Below are 17,417 nucleotides of genomic sequence, written 5' to 3'. Positions count from 1 at the left end.
GCATCCATGTGACAGTTTGGTTCACCAGCCCAAATGGTCTCAGGCTCCTCTCCACGGCTGGGCTGCACCTCCTACGTTCGCAGCTCTGTGCCCTCCTGACTCTGCTGCTCCATGACCCTACATAGAAGGAGGAGAGTGCTGGGATGACAGATCAGGCTGACCAGCTGCGCTTGACGTCACCCAGCAGAAGAGAGTCCACCCGCTGCATCTGGGCTGCACGAGGAGGAACGTGCCCAACTGCCCGGGAGAGAAACACGGGCAGGAGCCGATGCTGCCCAAGACAAGGCGTTGTGCGTGCTCAGCTCTGGAACCTGAGCATCCCTCGTCTCCACTGAGATGGTTGTATTTCAGAATGATTTGATTTTGCTTGTTAACAAACTGCCAATAAAATAGGTAATTGTTCCTGGCCTGAAGTTAGACAATCCTGTTACTGAGTCACTATTATTTGCAGGTCAGAGAGCTGCAACAGGCTTGGCCTTTGAGGCACCACACTGTCCCCTCTAGGAAGAGGGGTGAAGTACAAAAACATTCTACCGTGCCTTACAGAGAAATTAACTTTACCTATAATTACTGTTATGACAAGGCTGCTTGTTCCACCTTGGCTTCTTAAATAATCACACTGCAACTCATACATCTCCCCAACCCTTCCCTGCCTCTAACGTAACTGCACGAGTGTTGCAGCTTGTGTATCTTTCCATAAGACTTTATTAATAAGGAGCATCTGCAAGGAAACAGGATCTGACTCACTCTGCAGTAGCTGCTCCTGCTGCTCACTTCCCCACCTGAAACAACAGTCCCCTGTTTCAAAAGTCACCTCCATTGCAGCCAAATCCAACATCACCAGTGCAATGCTGTGCTGCTCTTCTAAGGGACAGAACATTCTTGGCTTCTCCCCATGAAAGAAACTCTTGAACTATATCTTTGCATATCGCTAACTTACCTTGTTTTTTGTGCTGTCTCGCTCCTATTCTGAGTCTCAGTGGGGAGTATCCAGCCAGCGCGAGTATTTTTCAAAATTGATTCCTTATCCATATTTGGGAATTTGTGCTGGGCATTAGCTGGTACGAGGCATGTTCTTCCCACAGTGCACTTTGGGACTTGTAGTTCCCAAAAAGGAATGTTGTTTTCCCAATTGCAAGTGCCAAGCAACAGAAACAGAAGTCTGAAACTCTACCTCTGCCTTTGCTTAGCTGCTGGGTCCTTCCTTTTGCAACGTTTCTGTGCTGTGGTTTTGCCTTAACCAGCCTGAATCCTCCAGGAATTTCTTCCACGGCACAGTGAGCAAACCCCTTGGATGTATGCTTGTGTGAAAGCTGCTACTGCAGCGTGCTCTGGCTGCTACCATGAGGGGCAGGTGTGTGGTCCTGCCTCCTGGAAACAGCTACTTAGAAAAAGAGAGTTACTTTTTAATCATACTCTCCACGCTTTCTTCCCTTTTTCCAATGCTGAAATGGCATAGAAACACCCTTTTAAAAGATGTTTTACTTTTTAATACAGTCAATGTTAGCATATTTGATTTTTTAAATTAAATAATGATAGTAGGGTGTCATCATTACAAAATAAATAAATCCTGCCTCTTCCGTAGAGATTCATTTTTGAAGAGCGTTTTCACTGACTGCCATAATTACCTTGTAACCAAGACACCCTATTGTTTTTAAATAACAACTAAAGAAGAATGTGAATCGTTGCCTGTAGGGTACTGATGGAAACAGTTATTATGCCCGAACTCCAGTTACTTTAACAGCATAACATGCTTAAAACTGCGGACAAAGGATGACTGAAGAAAAGGCCCAGGAGGAGGCTTTTGTCCCAAAAGCAGAGTTCTTTACCCAGTGCGCGAGCAGCTGAATATACACACAGAGTCGAGATATCATTTTATTACAAGATTGTGCAATGTCAGATGCTAGATGGTAAAACAACAAAGCCAGCACACCTGAAGCAAGCTGCATATTTATTTATACATTTCAACTTTTAGCCACTCCTAACATCTTATACACATTTATGCCTACTCAAAGTTCATTGCTCTAAACTTTGCTCGCTTCAATGTAAAGGTACATTCTGCTTTTATTCTTCTACGTGTGTTTCGTGAGAGGTGGGATTTTCTGAGTAGGGGGCATTTTTTGAGTCTGAGGTCTTTACCATGCTTACCTTTCCCAAAGTTACCGTCGATTTCTGCCAACTTCACACTTCTTGGCAAACATCACCTGCTAATTCCTTCTGGGGCAGGATGGTCTTCTCTTATCAGTCTTTTTGGTTCCTCTTAAAGGATTTAATGGTCACTAAAACTTGAGTTTCTCATTTGTCTTCCTGTTGTCTTCTTAAGAGAAGTTACGCTTCATTTACGGGTGCATAGCAAGTATTTCTACACACTACAAATCCTTGAAGTCTAAACAATAAGTCAAAATTTTTAAGAATCGAGACATCAGCGCCAGGAAAGGAGGGCACCACCATCCCGCCCGGGAGCACGACAGAGCAGCGGGGGAGCGCTCTCCCTTTGCTACCTGCCCAAAGCCTCTCCTGCCGCAGGACCGCAGCCCTCATGTCTCAGGGCCAAGCTGCCGCCTCCGGGGCCCGTTGCTCGGCCGGGACGCGACTGGGCTGGGCTGGGCTGACGCCCGGCGGCCAGGGCGGGGAACAGCAGCGGCTGCTGCGGAGCTCTGACCCGCCGGCTGCTGGGGACAGCCGGGGCGGAGAGCGGCGGCTCGGCCGCTTCCCCGGGGCAGCCACGCGAGTGCGAAACCGAAGGGGTTTTTGGCAGGGACCGGCACCGATCCCCGCCCCGGCACGGCTGGAAGCGCCATGATCCTACACCCTGCGGCTGCAGCTTAGAACCATAGAACGGTTTTGTTTGGAAGGGACCTTCAAAGCTCATCCAGTCCAACCCCCTGCCATGAGCAGGGACATCTTCAACTAGATCAGGTTGCTCAGAGCCCCGTCCAGCCCGGCCTTGAATGTCTCCAGGGATGGGGCATCGACCACCTCTCTGGGCAACCTGGGCCAGTGTTTCACCACCCTCATTGTAAAAAATTTCTTCCCCATGTCTGGCCAGAATCTCCCCTCTTTTAGTTTAAAATCATTACCCCTTGTTCTGTCATAACAGGCCCTGATAAAAACTCTGTCCCCATCTTTCTTACAGGCCCCTTTTAAGCACTGAAAGGCCGCAATAAGGTCTCCCTGGAGCCTTCTCTTCTCCAGGCTGAACAACCCCAGCTCTCTCAGCCTGTCCTCACAGCAGAGCTGTTCCAGCCCTCTGACCATTTCTGTGGCCTCCTCCGGCCCCTCTCCAACAGGTCCATGTCATTCCCCGCAGACCCCGCTTTTAACCGCTAATCCCCGCTGTGCCGCGGCCCCCACTCGGAGAAACCAACGCGCCGAGGAGCGGCCGCCGACCCCCGCTCCCTCCCGCCAGCGCCGCACTACGTGTCCCGCCGGCCCGCGGGCGGGGACGTGTCCGCCGGGGCGGCCCTTCCGCTGCCGGGCGGCGGCGGCGGCGGCGCGGGGTTTCCTTCCCGGCCGTCCGGGACCGTGGGAGGCCGCGCTGCTGCCGCTGCCTGCCCGAGCGGAGCCGAGCTCCGCGGGGCGCGGTGGCGGCTCTGGAGCCGGAGGCGGGCAGGCGTCAGGCGGCGGGGCGCGGGGAGGGCGGCAGCAGCAGCAGCAGCAGCAGCAGCCCTCCCGGTAGCCCGCCCGCCGCCGCCATGAGGAGCGAGCCTCTGGCCTGGCCCCCGGTGTCGGCCACGGCGGCCTCGCTGCTGGAGGAGGCGGCGGACCTGCTGGTGCTGCACCGGGACTTCGCCGCCGCCCTGGAGAAGTGTGAGGCGGGCTGCGACAGCCTGGGCCCCGGGAGCGGCCCCGGGAGGTGCGGGCGGCTGTGGGGCCTGCGGAGCGGGGACGGGACGGGGCGGCGCTGCGGGGCGGCTCGGTGTCGCATCAGCGTCAGGCTGGCTGCAGGCCCGTCTGCACTGCCTGTCGTTTTACCTTGTTTTAATAGAAGGCTTTTTGTGTTGAATAATTTTTTTTTTTTTTTTTTTTTGAGGAGGAGGGTTAGGGACCTCTTGGGTTTGAATATAAATATTATAATTATTAATACTATATATTACAATAATATTAATATATTAATATTATATCATTTTAATATAATTAATAATATTATAATAATATTAGGTCGAGAGAGGTTCTCCTCCCCCTCTACTCTGCCCTGGTGAGACCTCATCTGGAGTATTGTGTCCAGTTCTGGGCCCCTCAGTTCCAGAAGGACAGGGAACTGCTGGAGAGAGTCCAGCGCAGGGCCACAAAGATGATGAAGGGAGTGGAGCATCTCCCTTATGAGGAAAGGCTGAGGGAGCTGGGTCTCTTTAGCTTGGAGAAGAGGAGACTGAGGGGTGACCTCATTAATGTTTATAAATATGTAAAAGGTGAGTGTCACGAGGATGGAGCCAGGCTCTTCTCGGTGACAACCAATGATAGGACAAGGGCTAATGGGTACAAACTAGAACACATGAGGTTCCACTTAAATTTGAGAAGAAACTTCGCAGTGAGGGTGACAGACACTGGAACAGGCTGCCCAGGGAGGTTGTGGAGTGTCCTTCTCTGGAGACATTCAAAACCCACCTGGACGCCTTCCTGTGTAGCCTCATCTGGGTGTTCCTGCTCTGGCAGGCGGATTGGACTGGATGATCTTTCGAGGTCCCTTCCAATCCCTAACGTACTGTGATTATCTGTGTGAATGGCAGTAGCACCGGTGGCTCTTACCATGGTTTTCCTAGCTTTTTTCTTTATTATCTAAATTAATGGAGGGTAGCACTTATTGCTAAAAAGTGAGTTTAAAACCTGGCTTGGCTTTGGCTGCTAGCTGAGAACAGCCTGTCTATATTTACATGTATCGTATGAAGGGATCTATGCGTGTTTGAGGGCAGCGAGGTGTCCCTAGCAGCCTTCCCAGCGCCCTCCTAGAGATACAAACTCTGTGCATCTTCTTGGGGGGTTGAATGTGCCTTTTTTGGGGGGTGAGGGGTAGGAGGAGAGGGAAAGGAAGGGAAGTGGCTGTCGGAGAACTGTGAAGTACCAAGGCTGGGATGCAGCTGGAAGGGATGCGAGGGGCCACATGGTTGTAAGAAGCGCTTATTTAGGTGTCTCTTCATTGCCAGTTCCGCAGAAGTGAAATGCTCCCTTTGTGTTGTGGGAATTCAGGCGCTGGCTGAGATGAACCGGTGGAGAGAAGTTCTGTCTTGGGTCCTACAGTATTACCATGTCCCTGAACATCTGCCTCCAAAAGTTCTTGAGCTGTGGTGAGTTTTTCTCTGTGGCCGTCAGATATATGCAGGGTTTGCGTTAGGTTTAGTATTAGGCCAGACCTGGATATTGCATGATATTTTCACTTTGCACGGTGTAGGTGAGGATGAAATTAGGAACAGGCCTGTTCTCAACATGTGTGTGCTGGAGCAAGCCTGCAGATTGCTTTATGATGATAAAATACAAAAGGAGTGATGCTGAGAAAGTAACAGCGATGGCAGCACCTATTGTCTGCCTCAGAAATCTGTGTTTCAAGTGCAGACTGTGGTACATGCCTTGATGATTGCTGCCTGTGGGTAGTAACTGTCAGTGACCTCGACTTTTACAAAGATTCGGTGTTTTCTAATATTTCTACCTTATATTTTAGTATCCTGTTATACAGCAAAGTGAGAGAGCCCCAGGTGATGCTGGAGGTTGGCAGTAGCTGGCTGAGACACCAACCCAACAAGAGCCTCCCGGAGTACGGTGCATTGCTGGAGCTCTACTTGTTGCACGTGTTGCTGCCGCTTGGCCGGTTTGAGGGGGCAGAAGAGCTTGTACGTGGCTGTGATGCTTTTGACAGCGAGCAGCAGCTAGCGTTTCTAGGGACCATTTGTGAAAGCCGATGCCAGTGGACTCAACGGGAAGAGATGCACTTGGCTGCTGAAGAGAAGCGAGAGGCTGCAACAGAAACTATTTTGGGTAGGCTTTCCCTCTGGTGTTTGTGCTCCTCTTCTTTTTTATAATTTTGTTTCAGGTTAGTTGGTCCCTTACTAACAAAGGGTAGCAAGTATGAACCATGTATTAAGAATATTGTCATGACAAAGCAGCCATGAGGAAGTCCTATTGTGTATCATGGAAGGGAACAAAGGACTTAGTGATCCATTTGCTGACAATTGCAAAGCGCATTTAGTCTCAGCCGATGTCAAGAGATGAGAATTATTTTCCAGGTTCAAAAGCACTTCAGAATAAATGTTTTTGGTTTGGTTTGGTTTGTTTTTAAAGGCACAAAAGGGAAACTAAAACTACCTAGCGATCCTTTAAGGGTACATTTTGTTGTCTCTGTGTACTCTCTGCTTCGTCTCCCCTTACAGTTGAGCCCATATAGAGCAATGCATGTCTGGCACTTAAAGTACTGCTGCTTCTCCAGAACAGTAAATCACTTGACGTTATCTCACAGGAGAGAAGCTGGCACTGCTGTGGTATAAGATCATATTATACTAAAGTAGATGTCTAACAAAAAGGTATAATATAATCAATTGCATTACAAAATCGTACTGGTTCTATGTTCCCTATTATAAAAAAACCCAACCCAACTCTCATGCAATCAAACTAAGAACATTCTTACTTTAGTATCTTAGTTTCTTATTATCTGTATCTATGTGATTGCTTTGCTTTACTTTGCCCTGACTGCCTGTCTGTTCTTGTGTTCTAGGTGCTCTGTCCCAAAAGCTCTTGACAATGTTGACATTGCTACGTAGAGCACTGAGGTCCATGTCAAGCCATTTCTATTTACTTCCTTACAAAAAGATGCTCTTGGCTACTTTTCTGCTTTACCTGGTGGTGGTGAGATTAGACCCAGGTACAATATTAAGATTTCCAATTTTTTAAATTCCATTATGGTTACAGAGAAGAGAATAGCTTATTTTAGTAGATGTAATTTGTGTAAATGTTTTATCTTTGGGAGACACAAAAATTGGGTGACTCAGAACTTACCGTGAGGCTTGTTTCTAGTGTTTCCAGTTGCAATTCCTATAGAAAGATGTCGCTCTACAAAAGCCACTTTTCTGAAAACCATTACTCCACCCTTAGCTCTTTCCAACAGACAAGGTACAGACTGTGAGAGGCAGCCTGAGCTGTCCTAGACTCAGCCTCTACCTCAGTCAACTTGAGGTGCTATTGATGTGAATGAAATACTGAAGGCTTGCAAGGGCGGGAGCAATGCCTCAAGCCAAGGCCCAAGTACTGAGCCAAACAGAAGGAAATAAGACAACTAGGTTTCGATTAACTCTAGTTGGGATTAGTTTTTTCTTAATATGTGTAGCGTATCTTAGTTTTGCCTTTTATAATGAAAGGCTCTTTTTGCTTTGTTCTGCAGCTTCTCCCACATCACTGCCGTTCATTTACAAACTGGTCCAGCTCTTCCGACAGGCTTGGGCAGCTGTATTTTCTCCCATCCATAGGCGTCCAGTTCAAGACTAAGTATGTACCGTCGCAGGATGCATTTTTCTCTCCTGCTGTAAGAGTGTCAGCTTGTCTGGAGGATGTCATCAGGCTCTTCAAGGATCTCTGAAATCAGTGCCCTAATTGAGATGACAACCTGTGAACTCCTATGTGCCGATACCTTTGTTTCTTCTGATGGGGAGTGATGGTATATGAATTTTGAAATCACACCAAGTATTCCTGATGTTTTGGTTGGCTCTGTTGCATTGTTCTGTTCAACACCAGGGTAAAGCCACTCCTTCCATAATCTACAACTGAATAAGAATCCTCCTTTTCAAACACTTTGCTTTGGATGTAGCTCTTGCTGGAAGGTTTCATCCTTGCCAAATGCTTGGCAGTTCTCTGGACAAGTGAAATAATGTTCTTGGAGGCATGACTGTAAAAGGCTACAGATTAGCGGAATATTCTGTTTTGCCTGAAGACATCTGAAAAGCTGAGTTCCTGCAGCATGGGATTTAGGACAAGCATGTGGAAGAAAAACACTGGAGAAAGTGAAGCCTGTTGCATTTTGAAGGCCATGGTTTCTGTTGTGACTGATGCCTCCTTATACAGTCACTCTTGATTTTAGTCATATTTAAGACAAAGCCAAGGTGGTGGGCCACAAAGGCTGTTTTGCTGCACCTACTCTTCTTAAATGCAAATTACAGCACTTTGTTCTTGCCTGATGCATAGTAATTTTAGGAGCATGTGGTGGTGGTAAGGAAATAGATTAATTTTTTAAAGCTATATTCTGTATTGTCTAGTTGAACAACTGAAGTTGTTGCATTGTTTTACTCTTTCCCTACCTCTTGCTTTGTTTATGTAGATGACAAAAAGTTTCCATGTGTTTAGAATTGCCCCCCCTGCCCCCAGTATCTAAAGACATGAGTTATACGGGAGCCATTTATCAGTGCTCGATCTTCAGAACAAAAGTTTATTAATAGGTAGAAGGAGATACTTCTCTGTGATCCCAAAACCTTCCCCAGATCTGTGGCAAGAAAATTATTGTCTTTGCAGAACATCTGTCACCAGACTGACCCCATTTCCAACCTCTTGAGGCAGAAATTGGAGGTTTGGGGTAGAACACTAATTTCTTCTCCATCTATCCACCTATCATCATTTGACAAAGGGTAAATTCCAAAGGAGAGAGCACTGACCTACTTAAATATTGCTTTCACTAGAGCAAACTGCTTTGTGCTGAAGAGGACAAATGAAAGGGAAGAAGCCCGCCATCCCAGCATCTGTGCCAAAAGGGTGCAGGCTGACTGATGTCAGTTGAAACTACAAAATGTTGAGCAAAGCAGCCTTTTTGGTGGGCAAATTCTATCCAACACACCAAACCTGTGAAAAGTAGCCAGCAGAGATCCCAGTGTGGTGTCTTACAACAGTAGCCCCCTTCAGGTTGTTCCTTTGTCTCTAGCAGTGGCCATACACTGAGGCGGTGGCTATTTCTGTCTTCTTCACATGACAGCAGCCTGGTGGTACCTTCAAATTGTGTTGCTTTACTGTCTACCGAGACACTTTGAAAACAGTCTGCATCTTCACTGCTAGAAATAGTTCTATTTCTTCTTGAATTATCCCAATGGAGAAATATTCTGTTATTTGTATCAGGTAAAATGGAGCAGGTCATTCATGAATGCAGTAGTGACCTTGCCTGGTTGTCTCAGAACAAAAACCAAAACAAGCCCATATCCCTCCACAAATTTTTTGTCTCTTCTAGGACTCTACACCAGGATAAGTAGCACATAATGCTTCGCTGTATGAAAGAGTTATTTCTTATATACTCTGCTCACATAGGGAAGAGCTGCTCTTTATATTGCTGGATGGTTCTCATAATCCAGCTATAGGTGTAGTTAACAACTCTGCAACCAACAGTTGATGGCAAATGAGGTAGAATAAAACACAGAAGCTCTGTCCAGAGTTGAACTCTTTCAAGAAATGACTAGGTTGTGTCTACTGGCCCCTTACTTTGTAAGGCCTCACTTTAAATACTTCGTGAGCCACTTAGTGAAATAGAAAACTTCACTCTGAAGTCAGGCCAAGTTCTCACCAAATTGACCGTTTAGGTAACAATATTTTTTTGCTCTAGTTTTCTATTAACGTTTTTAGTTAGATGGCGGAGATGCGATTTTGGAAGTTGGGACCAGTGGTCTGAGCAGGCCATACATTATGTTTAGAATGCTGTTAAATGTCACAGCCACTCATTTACCAGGACTTTAACATTCAAGTTTAAGTGTAGGTTCGTAACCTTCACTTTTGAGTACTACTGATTATACATTTGTATTGTATTTAATTCATCATGAGAGGGCAGGAAGGCAGAAACAAGCTCTTCCTAGGTTTTTTTTTCAATTAATACTAAAACTGCAATATTTATTTTTCACAATAAAGTGACTACTGATTTACCTCTTTGTAGAGTTGGTTATTTGTTCTGTGATTAAGTATATGAAAACTTTTGCATTTAAGGTATTGATACTCTACAGTTTTCAAATCATTTCTGGAAATGTTTCACTACATACCCTCATTGTACAAGCATATTTGAATTAAGTAGAGGACTTGGTCAGCATGAATCTGACAAGATCTAATCAACTGATGATGTTGGTAGGGTGTAAGTCTGCATTTTCATAGGAGTTCAAGGAGTGGTAATTATCTGAAAGATCCAGCTTTGGGGGATTTTTTGTGTCTTTGTGTACCTTAGGATGGCCAAGACCAGAATACTACCAAGAATAAAGTACCTGATATTTATCTTTAGCTGTGTATTTTCTCTGCACTCTCATTATATCATGGAGGGAAAATACAGCCATGGGGATCCTACCGTTGAAGCCTTGTCAGAGAGAATGTGTGTGTGCGTGCCAGATGTTTGTGAACTTTCTGCTAGTATCTCCAGAAAAGAGAGCAAATTCCAGTTCTGCTTTTTTGTTTTGCCATCTTCTTCCTAGATGCAAAAAATTTGTATTGGCCCATATAGCAGGCAGCTGAATGGCTGAAAAACAGTTGTCTATCATCAGATGAACCAACGTCACAAAAGATAAGGAATGGCTGGCAGAAAGACGAGGTTTGGTGCCTTAGTACCAGGAGACAAGAAGATAATCCCATGTACCTTGTCCACAGATGATCAAATAGTCAGTCAAGTGGAATTCCTTGCAGTTCAACCGGTTCCCCAACTCAATCAGTGAAATGTGTCCACCATTCATCTACAGTTGCCTTTGTCAGAACAGATGCCATTTAAAAATGATGCTGCCTTTTGAAAGTGTAGATGAAGAAATTCTGAAATGGTTAAATAATCTTTTAAATTAGTTATCAGTAGCGTATTCACCAGTTGTTAGAGTTTTAAGGAAGGAAACTGGTTATTCGTGAAGACACTCTGTGTGTGTTAAAATTCTGGTTACTAATACTAGTTGTAATTTTCTTTCTTTTTTTTTTTTTTTTCCTTCTAAACCAAGGTTTAGCTTGGAAAGTTAACTGGGAAGACTTGCTTAAGAGTGGACTTCAGGGCTGGGTCCTGCACGTCGGTGAAAGCAGGCTGCTGGTGTCACAGGCGAGAGGCTGGAATGGGCCGGTTGCCTGGGAGGGATTGTGACCTCCCCTGCCTGCGCTGTGATGCTGCGGGGGCCCCTGCCAGCGAGGTGCAGATCAGCAGCCACCTTGCACCAGGCTGCTTAGACAACAGTAGGAACATCAGTAACCAAAGCTGCTGCTACCAGTCAAGAAAGGAAGCACGCAGAAGAAACCATGGTAAGAACAGAAGCAGATTGTTTTGTGAGATAACGAGCAATGAGTTTGGCCCTCTGTCTCCCCCTAATCTGGTCAAGATGTGAATGAAGGCAGGAAGGTTGAAGTGACTTTTTTTTGCTTCATTTTGGGGCCAACAAACATTGCTCACAGTGTACAAACTATTGTATTAGCTTCTTGGTAAACAAATTTGGAGTCCAATATGTACAGCTACATTTGTGTTAAAAAATTTGTTGTAAGTGAAGTCACATGCAGACAAAGAAGAATGGGGCTGGAACTTATTTTTCCTTTTTAGCTAGAAGCTCCTGTGGATGTGCTTTGAATACAGTATTTTGAACCCTCTGTTAATGGCCTTTTCCTACTAGCTTGTGAGTATTAAAACTAAGAGCAAAGAAACATGGACATTTCCCTGGATACTCCATAAGACAGGATGGGAATCATCTGCCTAAAGATTCATATTCAAATATAGCATATCCAACAAGAATGTTTTTGAGACAACTCTTTAAATTTACAGTACTTGGGAGTCTGCATAGCAATCTGCAGGAGAAGTGCTGCATATTCTTTTAGAATATGATGTTTTGTGTTTCAGATTTCTGTTACTAAACTAGGTACTTGACACAGTAATGAACACTTTAGAAACTGGTTATTGACAGAACAGCCATGATTACAGAAGTCTACGTATGAGAAGAATTTCTCAGGTGATTGATTTCATCTAACACGTGAAGAGTACCAAGACCTCTGGAGTATCAAGTTAACTCTTCACATGTTAAATTGAATTAAAAGTACCCAGAGAATGGGCTGAAACAATCAGTGGTTGAAATTAATTAAGGTACTAAAGGCATTTTAATTCTAGTTCCTTTAATTTCTACAAACTTCACCTGTCCAACACACACGTTCAACAGCAGATTGAACAATCAGAAGATACTTCGTTACCTTTGCTTTATCTAGATATCAATAAGTCAGTCTTCTCCTGGATAACTGGACTTGGCTTGTACTCCTTAGCTGGGACCTACTGTTTATTTTGTGTACCTATACACAGTTTTTCTATCTGTATGGGCTTATGTGCACTTACATGTAGATCCCATGTGCAGTACACCATGTGTAGGCATGGCTGCAAATCTCTAGCTGTTGTGATTATTGCTTCTTTCTACGCTCAGCAAAATATTTTTCTTCCTATTTGTAAATAAGTGTCAGAATATTTTCCATTAATCCCAGTCTTGTGGAAAATTTTGTAATCATTGGTTGATTGGGGGTTTCAAGTAAGATCAGCTTGTAGAGTCTGAGGATATTCACTGTTTCTTCTCGCTATTTCCCTTGTCTCCTCCTTCCAGCGTGAGTGCATCTCTGTTCACATTGGCCAAGCTGGAGTTCAAATCGGCAACGCGTGTTGGGAACTCTTCTGTCTGGAGCACGGTATTCAGCCAAATGGCACCTTCACCGACCAACCCAACAATGATGACTCTTTTGCCACATTCTTCAGAGAGACAAGTGCTAGAAAATACGTGCCCCGGGCTATTATGGTGGACTTGGAGCAAACTGTAATAGGTCAGTATAGAACTAATATTGGAAAATAGAGATTGATTAACTCTTATGGCTGCCAAAGTTCAGATTGCTGAATAGCAGGACAATGCCCTGTCCATTAGGGATGATCCCAAAATGCAGGCAAAATGTACAGATTTTAAGTTTTTAATACCAGGTATTACTAAAAGCTCTGTTACTCTCAGTGAAAAAATGAAAACTGGACTGCATGCTGTCATGGGTACTCTACTAATAATTAATAAAGTCAAAAGTTCACTGTTGCTTAAACCTCCACTGGTTATGAGTACAATTTAGCTTTCTTAAAGAAATTAATTTCTGGTCTTTTTTTTTGTGATGTTATTTTTCCTTTGCTAACTGATGGAAAATGCTTTCCTCCACATTCAGATGTAAGAGAGGACCACGAATCAGACAACAGAAGTGTCCTGACAGATTTTCAGGGGAAAACGCTGTTTTACTGTTGCAAATCTCCTCTTTTTCCAGTCATTGTCCTGAAGGTTCTGATGGATCTTCATCTGATCAGTATATAGAGCTGAAATTTTACCACAGCATGGCACAGCTCTCCTGTGATGAATGAATTCATTTGTATAACACACCAGCTTACACTTAGAGCAGAGTCCACTTCTTTTTTCAATACTGAGAACATCTCAGAAGATACTCCTTGCCTCTGTACTTTGTTTTTCAGCATACAGATCTTCCATAGCATTTTCTGCTAACATAAAATGCTCCATTTGTTTTGCAAACACTACTAGCCTTGGTGAATTATCTCTTCCAAGCTTATGCATTTTCTCTCATGTTCAGATGAAGTGCGGACTGGCACCTACCGGCAGCTTTTCCATCCAGAACAGCTAATCAGTGGAAAGGAAGATGCAGCTAATAATTATGCACGTGGCCACTACACCATCGGCAAAGACAAAATTGACAAGACATTAGATCGTATCCGCAAGATGGTATGCACTATTACATTGAAAGCAAGACCTTAGGAGAGTGTGAGGGGAAATAAACACCATATACTTTTTTTTTTTTTTTTTTAATAGTGGCTCTTGTCTTGCTTTTACTATTGTCATTGGCTCAGAACAGAAAAATGCAGGACTAGGATGTTCCATCCTGGTTTTCATATGAATGAAAGATTTAAATGGAAAACCTCAAATATTGCTACAGCATTATTATTGTAAGAAAAACATCCATATTGCTCTGTTGATACACTAGCCTGACATTTACAGGGGAAAAGAGACAATGAGAATTTTCTGGGAAAACTGCTGACTTTTATGTTGTGCACTGGATGCGGGTGTTGCTCTCTCTATCTGAGGGTGTAATTTAAAGATATGTTCACTTATTCTTTCACTTTTCCTGTTGGCTTCCAGGCTGATGCCTGTTCTGGGCTGCAAGGATTCCTGATCTTCCACAGCTTTGGTGGGGGTACCGGCTCTGGCTTTACCTCCTTACTGATGGAACGCCTCTCCGTGGATTATGGAAAGAAGTCCAAACTGCAGTTTGCCATCTACCCAGCTCCTCAGGTCTCCACTGCTGTGGTGGAGCCCTACAATTCCATCCTGAACACGCACACCACCCTGGAGCATTCGGACTGCGCATTCATGGTGGATAATGAGGCCATCTACGATATTTGCTGTCAAAACCTGGACATCGAGCGTCCCACTTACACTAACCTCAACCGCCTGATCAGCCAGATCGTCTCCTCCATCACCGCCTCGCTGCGCTTTGACGGTGCCCTCAACGTGGATCTGCCAGAGTTCCAGACAAACCTGGTGCCCTACCCGCGCATCCACTTCCCCTTAGTGACCTACGCCCCCATCATCTCCTCTGACAGAGCATTTCACGAGCAGCTCTCGGTGGCTGAAATCACCAGCGCCTGCTTTGAGCCCAACAGCCAGATGGTGAAGTGTGACCCAAGACATGGGAAGTACATGGCCTGTTGCTTGCTCTACCGTGGTGACGTAGTCCCCAAAGACGTCAACATAGCAATTACTGCCATCAAGACCAACAGATCTGTCCAGTTTGTTGACTGGTGTCCAACAGGCTTCAAGGTGAGTACAGCGCCTGTGAATTTCCCTTTAATGTTTAAAGGGCAAGTTCAGTCTAGCAGAAAACTTGTACTTAAAGTTTTAATCTTGCATGTTTTCCACTTATAAGAAGAAATGTAAGAAAGGTATGTGTATATAAAACGTGCCTTTTCTCCTTTGGACAACCCATTGACACAGACTACGAAATATTTAAATAAATGGGAGCATATGCAGTATTGCTATTTTCAGTAACAGGAGAATGTCAACCCTATAAGACTTTAAATTTAAATAAATAGCATTTTGGAAGAAAGATCAATGCAAGGTCTATACTCTGAAGACACTGAGACACTTGAGAGTGTCCTTCATGAGATTTAAAAGACCAAACCAACCAAACAAAAAATCCCCAAAGTTATCAGTGCTATATTGTAGGCAAATGAAACATTTCTACATCTCTACAGAGAGAGTTTTTTTTAATTGTCCCAAATTTTCCCATGCCTACTGACATATTTATATGAGTTTTTCTTCATTTAGAGTCCAGTTCTGGTTAGTTTCCCCTCTTCATTTTTTTACCTTGAGTGAGGGTAAGGAACTGACTTGTGCATAGAAGAATAGCTTGAATGGCATTAGACTTAACACTGATGTGATTTTGGTTTTTCCCTACCTCTTTTCCTCCCCCCATCAATGGTTTCGCAATTTTCTTACCTTATTTATTGTTTAATTTTGTCCTTTTCTCATTACTCTTTTTATTCCTCCATATTTTCTATTGACATTTGTAGGTTGGGATCAACTATCAGCCTCCTACAGTTTCACCTGGAGGAGATCTAGCCCAAGTCCAGCGAGCAGTCTGTATGCTGAGCAACACCACGGCCATTGCAGATGCCTGGGCAAGGCTGGACCACAAATTTGATCAGCTGTACTCCAAGAGAGCTTTTGTGCACTGGTATGTGACTGAAGGCATGGAGGAAGAAGAATTCTCAGAGGCCCGAGAAGACCTGTCTGCCCTGGAGAAAGACTATGAAGAAGTGGGAACTGACTCATATGAAGAAAATGATGGAGAGGAATCTTAAAATTCACTCTGGCCTTTCCAGTGCATAAGATTGCCTCTATGTCTCTTTTTTTTTTTGTGTGTGTGTGGCTGCATTTCTGCTTGGTGCTCACACACCTAGTCCATTGCCATCTTAGTAGACTGTAAACAGCATGAGTTCTCCACTATGAGATCACAAGACAGTAAATGCAGGATATATGACCAGCTAATCATTAGTCACTTTGCCTCAGAGGGTAACAGGCTTCATATTGTATGAGTTTCATACTGTATGAGGTTCAACAAGGCCAAGTGCTGGGTCCTGCACTTGGGTCACAACAGCCCCAGGCAGCGCTACAGGCTCAGAGAAGAGTGGCTGGAAAGCTGCCTGGTGGAAAAGGACCTGGGGGTGTTGATTGACAGCCAGCTGAACATGAGCCATCAGTGTGCCCAGGTGGCCAAAAAGGCCAACAGCATCCTGGCTTGTATCAGGAATAGTGTGGCCAGCAGGACTAGAGAAGTGATTATGCCACTGTACTCGGCGCTGGTGAGGCGCCACCTTGAATCCTGTGTTCAGTTTTGGGCCCCTCACCACAAGAAAGACATTGAGGTGCTGGAGAGAGTGCAGAGGAGGCAACAAAGCTGGTGAAGGGTCTGGAGCACAAGTCTGATGAGGAGCGGCTGAGGGAGCTGGGGCTGTTTAGCCTGGGGAAAAGGAGGCTGAGGGGAGACCTGATCGCTGTCTGCAACTGCCTGAAAGGAGGTTGTAGCATGGAGGGTGTTGGTCTCTTCTCCCAAGTAGCAAGTGATAGGACAAGAGGAAATGGCCTCAAGTTGTGCCAGGGGAGGTTTAGATTTGATGTTAGGAAAAAATTTTTCGCGGAAAGGGTTGTCAGGCATTGGAACAGGCTGCCCAGGGAAGTGGTGGAGTCACCATCCCTGGAGGTGTTTAAAAGGCATTTAGATGAGGTTCTTAGGGACATGGTTTAGGCTAGAGTTAGGTTATGGTTGGACTTTATGATCCTGAGGGTCTCTTCCAACCAAAACGATTCCATGATTCTATGCAGGACAGAAGTATTACCAGCCCCATCAGACTTACTGAGATCACATAAATTCAAACAGTGAAAAAAATGTGTGTGATAGGTGTAGGTAGGATGTCTAAGAACACCAGCTACGATTTCACAGCTTAAGTCTTCGTAAGGTATATTTTTGTATATTTCCATTGGTTCAGGATTCTAGAACAATATATTGTTAAGGCAGGCAGGCAGGTGGCCAAGCTTGGCCTGAGGTTAAACTAATGGAATAACTAGAGAAACTGTTGGATGTTGCTGACAATGGAACAGGAAAAGTGGCTGTTCAGCCTTAACCTGTGTCTGAACTAGTGATGTGGCAGCAGGAGAAGGGGAGTTTTGGGACCTCCCCCACGTTGAGTGTTAGATATCCACAGAAAGTGGGTGTTGGCTTACTGGGAGTACTAACTAAAGCTGAAATTACCAAATAAAGGTGAAAAATTAGCAGAACAGGGCCAGTGGTGAAAAGGGAGGGAAGTAGGGAGGGTGCATCTATTTAGGATGGAGGGAAAGCAAGATAAAGGTAAAGAAAATTATGTTTGGGGGTACCTCTCAAGCAGCCCTGTGCTT

The 17,417-nt window shown here is 44.9% G+C and overlaps 2 protein-coding genes across 3 annotated transcripts; both read left to right on the top strand.

The window, feature by feature from the left end:
* Positions 1-3,482: 3,482 nt before the first annotated feature.
* PEX26 (peroxisomal biogenesis factor 26) lies at positions 3,483-9,872 on the top strand. Its single transcript, XM_065636859.1, has 5 exons — positions 3,483-3,856; positions 5,145-5,285; positions 5,657-5,970; positions 6,704-6,850; positions 7,367-9,872. Exons 1-5 carry the CDS (start codon positions 3,696-3,698, stop codon positions 7,468-7,470), a joined length of 867 nt encoding a protein of 288 aa, XP_065492931.1. The 5' UTR covers positions 3,483-3,695; the 3' UTR covers positions 7,471-9,872.
* Positions 8,123-16,480, top strand: LOC135989780 (tubulin alpha-4 chain-like). 2 transcript variants are annotated; one of them, XM_065636847.1, is made up of 7 exons: positions 8,123-8,184; positions 9,318-9,319; positions 10,911-10,975; positions 12,531-12,744; positions 13,537-13,685; positions 14,100-14,780; positions 15,533-16,480. In XM_065636847.1, the coding sequence occupies exons 1-7, from the start codon at positions 8,126-8,128 to the stop codon at positions 15,821-15,823; spliced, it is 1,461 nt and encodes a 486-aa protein (XP_065492919.1). In that variant the 5' UTR covers positions 8,123-8,125; the 3' UTR covers positions 15,824-16,480. The 2 variants fall into 2 exon arrangements, with proteins under 2 accessions (XP_065492919.1, XP_065492911.1); XM_065636839.1 differs by lacking the exons at positions 8,123-8,184; positions 9,318-9,319 and having other exon boundaries at positions 10,973-11,202.
* The last annotated feature ends 937 nt before the right edge of the window (positions 16,481-17,417 follow it).

The sequence above is a fragment of the Caloenas nicobarica genome, chromosome 1 (assembly GCF_036013445.1).
Source record: "Caloenas nicobarica isolate bCalNic1 chromosome 1, bCalNic1.hap1, whole genome shotgun sequence".
Lineage (NCBI taxonomy): Eukaryota > Metazoa > Chordata > Aves > Columbiformes > Columbidae > Caloenas > Caloenas nicobarica.
Note: the sequence above shows the minus strand (reverse complement) of the source record. Positions and strands in the feature narration are given on the sequence as shown.